Source organism: Saccostrea cucullata, unplaced genomic scaffold (assembly GCF_032062105.1).
Source record: "Saccostrea cucullata isolate Sc308-1 unplaced genomic scaffold, CSIRO_AGI_Scuc_v1 ctg1281, whole genome shotgun sequence".
Taxonomy (NCBI): domain Eukaryota; kingdom Metazoa; phylum Mollusca; class Bivalvia; order Ostreida; family Ostreidae; genus Saccostrea; species Saccostrea cuccullata.
The window spans coordinates 1-8,523 of NW_026927343.1; the positions used below are offsets into that span (position 1 = coordinate 1).

General features: G+C 38.4%; 1 protein-coding gene across 1 annotated transcript; it reads right to left on the minus strand.

Annotated features, from left to right (window-relative positions):
- Nucleotides 1–374: 374 nt before the first annotated feature.
- On the minus strand, nt 375–7,890 carry LOC134274145 (G2/mitotic-specific cyclin-B2-like; the record flags this gene model as incomplete). Its single annotated transcript, XM_062756400.1, has 8 exons — nt 7,792–7,890; nt 7,642–7,709; nt 6,870–6,933; nt 6,530–6,712; nt 4,343–4,476; nt 1,461–1,562; nt 813–968; nt 375–533 (listed from the first exon to the last, which is right to left on the minus strand). Coding segments are annotated over exons 2-8 (813 nt in total), but the record flags the coding sequence as incomplete, so codon positions are not given.
- Between the last annotated feature and the right edge of the window lie 633 nt (nt 7,891–8,523).

The window sequence follows — 8,523 nt, forward strand, 5'->3', positions numbered from 1 at the left end:
AATTTTCACTAATTCTCAATTATCTCCCCTTGAATGAGGGCGTGGCCCTTTATTTGAACAAACTTGAATTCCCTTCACCCAAGGATACTTTGTCGCAAGTTTGGTCGAAATTGGCCCAGCGGTTCTTGAGGAGAAGTCGAAAATGTGAAAAGTTTACAGACAGACAGACAAACGGACAGACGGACGCCGGACAAAATGTGATCAGAAAAGCTCACTTGAGCCTTCGGCTCAGGTGAGCTAAAAAGTGATAGGACTGACTAAGGGAGGTACAGATTATTATCATTTTAAAGCCAGCTAAGCATTCATAATGGGCATAGAAACACAACAGTACACATACACCAGTGATATAATACATAGGCCAGTGGTATACTAACCATTCTGTCTGCACCAGATATCTGTAGGAAATGTTCCATAGTGGACACAGGGTCAGTGGAGTTCAGGTCAAAGTTGAACTTAGACAGCACAATCCTCTCCATAGTAAACACCTGTTTCACCTTATAGGTATTGTCTGTCAGGTAAACCAAGTCAGACACCTGTAAAGGTACAAAAGTGGTCAATATGCACCTGTGTGTCATGTACACCAAGTCAAACACTTGTAATGTAGAACCAGGAGACGAAGCATTCAGGACTTGATTCCACAAATCAGACTTGGATTTCAGAAATAAGAATATTCTCAAGCACAGACATTAGAAAATCATGTGTAGGAGAAAAAGAAGCCTTGAACAGGATGACATAAGCCGGCAATCGCTCTTTGATCAAAAAGCTCAGCTAAAAGACGCGTAGGAGAAAGAGAACTAAATGTTAAAGATCACCTGAGGAGGAAATCTCTCGTAATACTTGGCTGCTATGAGGATACAGGTAATACCCAGCAGCTGTAAGGAGCTGGGGGTCACCTTCTGAATGCTGAGGAATCGGTCAACCAGAACCACAGACAGGTGTAAAGTAGTGTCCAGGAGCTCTAGGTAGACCTGAAAATAAACCAGGTTAATTACAAACAAAATATATATTTATACATAGTGTCCAGAAGTTCAAAGAAGACCTAAAAATAAACTGGGTCAGTTACATACACAATGAGAAATTGCCTTTATCTGTATGCACTTTTTAACATTCAGTTCTCAGGTATAACCTTACCTTGACCTCTATGAACCAGTCCATCAGTTCTCAGGTGTGACCTTACCTTGACCTCTATGAACCAGTCAATCAGTTCTCAGGTGTGACCTTACCTTGACCGCTATGAACCAGTCAATCAGTCCTCAGGTGTGACCTTACCTGGACTTGTATGAACCAGTCGATCAACACTCAATTCTCAGGTGTGACCTTACCTTGACCTCTATGAACCAGTCCATCAGTTCTCAGGTGTGACCTTACCTTGACCTCTATGAACCAGTCCATCAGTTCGCAGGTGTGACCTTACCTTGACCTCTATGAACCAGTCCATCAGTTCTCAGGTGTGACCTTACCTGGACTTGGATGAACCAGTCCATCAGCACTGCCCGTGTCTTGGGAGTTATAATACTGTCATCCAGGAAGTCCTTGGGGATCTGCCACCTCTTCTCTACGATCTGTCAGACACAGGATAGAGATAATACAGGAAGTTATTGGAATAAAATGAAAGGCATGTCAGCGTCAAATATTAAACAATGCTAATATATAATTATGAATAGTTGATGAGCCAGTGCTCACAAGTAATACCTCACTCTCATGTGAATATTTTCATTTGAGGTTACCGTTCACGGAAGCTTAGTCCGTAGAGCGCTTGTATCGTGATTGTGAGGTTATGAGTTCGTATCTCAGCCGCGACTGACCTAAGTTGATAAAAAATGGGAAGCAACTGTTCCTGCGCCATGCACTCGGCACTTGAAGTGAAAAATGCAGGTCCTTTGGATGAGACCTTAAACAAGAGGCCCAGGGGCCACATCGCTCACCTGAGCAATTGGCTAGGAAAAAGCACATATCAGATCAGAACTTAAAAGTTTATGGGGGAGGGGGCTTGAATTTCAACACCCCAGGGGGTCATGTCATGATTTGAGCAAACTAGAATCTACACTACCTGATAATGATTCCTTATAAATATAACTAAGCATAGCTTTGAAGAACTTGAAAAGAAGATTTTAAAAGGTTTTCCTATATATTCCTATGTAAAACTTTGATCGGCCATTTGGCCCCACCCTACCCCCGAGGGTAATGATTTGAACAAACTTGAATCTACACTACCTGGGGATGATTCCACATGAGTTTCATCTTTCCTGGCCCAGTGGTTCTTGAGAAGAAGATTTTTCATATATATTCCTGTGTAAAACTTTGATCAGCCATTTGGCCCCTCCCTACCCCCTGAGGTCATGATTTCAACAAAATTAAATCTACACTGCCTGAGGATGATTCCACACGAGTTTCATCTTTCCTGGCCCAGTGGTTCTTGAGAAGAAGATTTTCAAAAAATTTTCCTTTATATTCCTATGTAAAAATTTGATCGGCCATTTTGGCCCCACCCTACCCCCTGGGGTCATGATTTGAACAAACTTGAATCTACACTACCTGAGGATGATTCCACATGAGTTTCATCTTTCCTGGCCCAGTGGTTCTTGAGAAGATTTTTTAAAAATTCCATTAATTTTTCTCTAATTCACAGTTATCTCCCCTTGGAAAAGGGCGTGGCCCTTCATTTGAACAAACCTGAATTCCCTACACCTAAGGATACTTTATGGCAAGTTTGGTTGAAATTGGTCCAGTGGTTCTTGAGAAGAAGATGAAAATGTGAAAAGTTTACAACAACGACGACGACGACGACTACAATGACAACGACAGACAACGGACAAATTGTGATCAGAAAAGCTCACTTGAGCCTTTGGCTCAGGTGAGCTAAAAAACAGGTCACGGTGAGTGTTGGTAGGATACAGAACCCTCACTGTTCAATGGCCCCGAGTGCTGAGTAAGGGTCAAAATTTGAGGTCCGTCACTGGATGCCCAGTGACGTCTCCATATGAGTGAAAAATTCTCGAGAGGGACGTTAAACAACATTAAATCAATCAATCAATCTAAGCTCCTAAAGAGGAGGGTATACTCTATACTGCTTTGCCCTTGTCTTTGCCTATGTCTGTCTGTCTGTAACATATATATTTATTATAATAGTTTTCCCAGCAACTACTCATAGCACATACAGTGATTGGGAAGGCCAAAATGGTCAATGGGACTATGGCGCAACTGTCAACATTTTTTATGGCCCATTTGGAAAAGGAATGGGGCATCAATTTAATCTGAAGAGCCATTTTAAGAAATATCAAAGTGACAAACAAATATGAAATAAGTGAGGAAACACGTTTTTAACGTTTAAACTAAACACGTTTTTAATTAACCGAATCCGATTAACAGTCAGGGGTGTGATTGAAATCCATCATTTTTAAAAATGATGATTTTCAGTCATTAAATTGATTTTTAATAATGATGGAAATTCATCTTTTTTTAGTAAAATGATGAAAAACAGTCATTTCTATTTTGAAATTTATTTTAGAAATAGAGTTATCTCTGATATTAAAAATGACTGTTTTTCATCATTTTTTATCAAATTGTTAGGTCTGGGCGCACTTAATTATCTCATTAGTTTTACGGGGCGCACTAAATTATTTTGGTTTCAATTACTTGTCAAGATGTTTCTCTACACAAGGGTCTATGGCAGGATAGTGTACTATATCTAATTACTGTAGTAAATGGGATGGGAAAATTGACTTGAGAATGGAAATATGATGAAAAGACGTCATATTTACAAAAATCAGAAAATTGTGTACATTATATACTTAGAAGAAATGACCATTATCCATCATTTTCAAAAATGACTGATTTCAGTACCACCCCTGACTGATTAATTCATGAAATGCAGGAAAATTAAAGAAACTTTCTTAGAATATAACTAACCCCTGTTTTGTGTTGAAATTACGACAGTTTTGGAAAGGGAACAGCCCTACCATGCAAATGAAATAAGTATTGTACCTCATGTAAGTGCTTCGTTTAACCGAAAGTACTTTTTGACAGGTTTCAAACAATGAGATTTGTTGTTTTAAATTGACTATATTTAAAACAAAAATAAAACAAGAAAGAAAATCGTATACAAAATATTTCCAAATAACATCACTTAAAATTGAATGCACATCTTGGCGCCATGATTGATTGATTTAATGTGCCTTTTTTCACTTCAATGCGACTATGGCTTGTGGCGCAAGCCCTTCCCAATCATACTTGAAATCTTCACCGTTATGCAAATTATCCCATATTTAGCATTATCGATGAGGCCCTGGCATACTATACTAACTAGACAGTGATTCCTAATATACATCTCTGGTGTATTTACCTGTAGGTAGATATATATATCCCTGGCGTAAGTCGGAGATTTAAATAAGTCCCTGGCTAGCTCCTGCTCAATGTCCTCTATCTCTCTCTGCTTCTCTTCGTGATTCTCGTCAAAATGTGGAATGGAGAAGGACACTGAAAAATCAGACAGAATTAAAGGTCAACAAGAAATCTGTGAGCCAATGCTCACTAGCAATACCCCCGCTCTGATGTAAATAAGCACTATCATGTTAATATACACAAGTTCAATTACAGGCAGATGCACAGAAAATATGAAGTTGACATCAGATTCATATCAAAATTAATTCCACCATATGGCATGCCTCAACGAAGAGTGTAATAAAATTTCAAGCATCTGCTATGAATATAGCTAATGAGAAAACTGCGACAAATTTTTTTATGTATGAAAAGGACAGGCACACAAAGAAACAGTAAGTTGACATCGGATTTGAATAAAAAATTGTATCCCAATGAATGACATGCTTCAGAGAAGATTGTGTTAAAATTTCAAGCATCTACAATGAGTAGTTGCAGAGAAAACTGTGACGAAAATTTGTTATGTATGAAACTGACAGACACACAGACAAACAGGAAGTTAACATCTAATTTGAACGAAAATGTATATTACAATATGGCATGCCTTAAAAAAGATTGTGTCAAAATTTCAAGCATCTACGATGAGTAGTTGCTGAGAAAACTGCGACGAAAATTTGTTATGTATGAACGCACGGACAGACAGGAAGTTGACATCAGATTTAAACGAAAATTAATCCCACCATATGGCATGCCTCAGAGAAGATTGTGTTAAAATTTCAAGCATCTACGATGAGCAGTTGCTGAGAAAACTGCGACAAAAATTTGTTATGTATGAAACCGACAGACGCACGGACAAACAGGAAGTTGACATTGGATTTGAATGAAAATGTATCCCACCATATGGCATGCCTCAGAGAAGATTGTGTTAAAATTTCAAGCATCTACGATGGGTAGTTGCTGAGAAAACTGTGACGAAAATTTGTTTCGGACGGACACACGGACACACAGACACACGGACAGACAGACAGACAGACACACAAGGGTAAAACAGTATACCCCCCTCTCCTTCGGAGCGGGGGTATAATAATTATCCACAATCACAAGGTGTAATTCTCCAGAATACAAGCAATGTCCTATCTTAAATATTAATGTATCAGACACACCTCTTCGTATGCTGAATTATTACAGCAATACTGAAAATAATCCCTCAATTATCTGGTGAATACAAGCATTGATCAAAATTCCAAATTATTTTCTGTGGGTCCAAAGGACCCACTGATAAAGGGTCTACACAAATCATTCCAAGGCAGCATATGTCCAAAAATAATACCTGAATTAGCATGATTAGCAATATCACATGGTTTATATAACTGATGATTTCACAGCAAAAATAAATGAATGTTTATAACCTGCTCTTTTAATATCAACCAAATGCCAGAGTTCTTGAAATCTTTCGGTCCTGTCGGCAAGACCGATAAAAACAACCAAGGACCGATAATTTTACGTTCTGTGTCAGTCCAAATGACCGGTAGATGTTGAGAAAGCAATTTGCGAAAATCCGACTAAATTTCGTACGAATTCCCTATAACCGACCGATCATAATCTGTTAAACGCTTTTCAGTATCTCGAAATGGCTTCTTCGATGAACGCAAGTCCCAAACTATGATTGATTAATTGTTTTAACAAGTTTTTGACGGCGATGAGGTGTTAGCCAGGTGAGAAAAATCGAACTAGATTAAAAACTTATGAAGAAAATTGACCTCCCATGAGAATTCAACGAAATTTGTTATACGATGATAAAATTCGCATGAAGTATGCAGTGTATATATGACGGGGGTGCGAAATGAATGAAAATAAAATTCAAATAGACTTTTAATCTTCTTAAAATTATGTTTAATTATTTTGTTGGACTGATAAAAATCTGTCTGGACCGACACACTTCCTGTGGCAGTCAGTCCAAATGACTGACAGTGGAAAAAAGATTTCAAGAACTCTGAAATGCAATAACTTCAATAAAGAATTTCATTTAAAAACCAAAGCAAACTCTGGTAATAAATTGGGAAGCACTCCATGTATGGGACCTCATATTTGACCAAAACATTTATAATCTAAACATGTTTGTATTAAAATGGAGGCTTGTTTGTCTACGTACGTGATCTCTTTGTTTTTGGAGGAAGTTCTGGGGGCAGGTCCTGTGGCGTGTGGGGTAGGGATTCGGCTGATTTGGGAGGGGGACTACGACCAGATGACCGGGCGGTAGATTCAGGGACAGGTACTGAAGCCCTGCAGACCACAGCCGGCTTAGCTTTCTTCTGGGGCTCCAACTTCATCTTACCTTCACAAAACATAAAATCATGACAAGAAATAGAATGAATGAATTCAATAACAACTGTTCAGAATACACAGCATGGATAATTAAGTGATAAAGGCTAGATAACTGTGTCTTTAACTAAATTAGGTCAAGAAATGTTAGATATACTAAAATTGTTTACCCATCAGAGAGGTTATCTGCCCTTTGTTCTCCACATTTACTGGTCTCAAAGACAATCCCTTGGGCTAAAATATACAATTAATTGTTATGTAATGGTTTGGGCCGTGGATATCGGCCTAGATAGCTCCGTGGGTAGATAAAATAAGCAACAGTTTTGCTACCTGTGGTTAAACTTGTCGGATCACTATATTTTCCACTCCTACTTCTTCGGTATTGCATGTGATAAACAGCTAATGAGTGCAAGCTTTTAAGGTTAACTTACTGTAACGTTCATATGTCATTGATTCAAGCACATGTACTTTTTATTTTATTGTTGTCACCCGCATGGCGCAGTGGTTAGAGCATCTGTTCTAGAGTTGCTAAGTAAGGAGTTGATCTGTCATCCTTACGACACAGTTTGAATCCCACTGTGGGAAGTGGAGGCTGGATGAGATTAGAGAACGTATAAACCGAGGTCCCATGTCGCAGTAGTTGCTGGCACAAAGAGATCCCTCACCGCTTAATGGCCTTGAGTGCAAAATATAGGACAGAACTTACAGCTCTCCATCGGCAAGTGGTGGCGTCTCCATATGAGTGAAAAATTCTCGAGAGGGATGTTAAACAATATACAATCAATCAAACAATATTTAATTGCACTGGACATGCTAAAAGTCTAATTTTGTGTGTGTCACTGTTATAAATCCACTGAAAATATTGTTACTTACACGTGTTCTCCGGCTTTTAAATATAAATATAAGATTTAACAACATTCCTACTGCTGTGAGTCGAATTACCTTGACTTCCGTCATGTTGTGGGTCCTTCGTACTGTTTCCCGAAATGTCAAACTCCAACGTCAGTTTCCTGTAAACGTTCAAAACAACCTCAACAATAACTTGTGGATCATTATTGAACACTGAACTTGTACACACGATGAGCTACTCACATAAAACGATCACTGCCCCACACAGTCTCTTTTGTGACTGTCTGTGTACTGTGTACGGTCCTTCTCCATCCGAAGATCGCAGCCAGTGTTGATGTCGGATTTGGCGCCAATGAATGTAGAAATCAACTTGGAGCCGAATATTTTTCCGGATAAATCATTAAAATCCCTGATTATATTACCCGGTACAGTAGCAGAAGAATTTTTATTTAAAATCAATGAATTAATCATTGGAAAAAAAAGTATTTGATTTATGGATTGATACTTATGCGCGGATATAGAATTTTTTAAAAGGTGGGGTTGAAAAATTAATAAACCCAATGAATAGGATTCAGGGTAGAGTATAGTTTTTAAATTTGTTTTCACAATCGAATTTCTATACGATCTATATTAGAACCACTGGCGGATTTAAAGGGGGAGCGTGGGGGGCGCACCTCCCCTAAAATTTTCAAAGTATGATGTTACTTAATATATCAATAATGCCATATTTTGGTACATAACTAACCTATACCACTTTTATTGTTCCTGGTTTTTCTCTTTAAAATACACGAAATCTAAGGAGCTTCCGTGGGCTTCGTCCCCCAGGTCACCATTCTAAATATGATATGACTACTAGTGATAATAATGCCGTACTTTGGTACAAAATTAGACATCACCATGCACTATTAGTAATTAAGTAAGTAAGTAAGTTAATAGTTTATTATAATGGCATCTCTTATAATACGATACACGGAG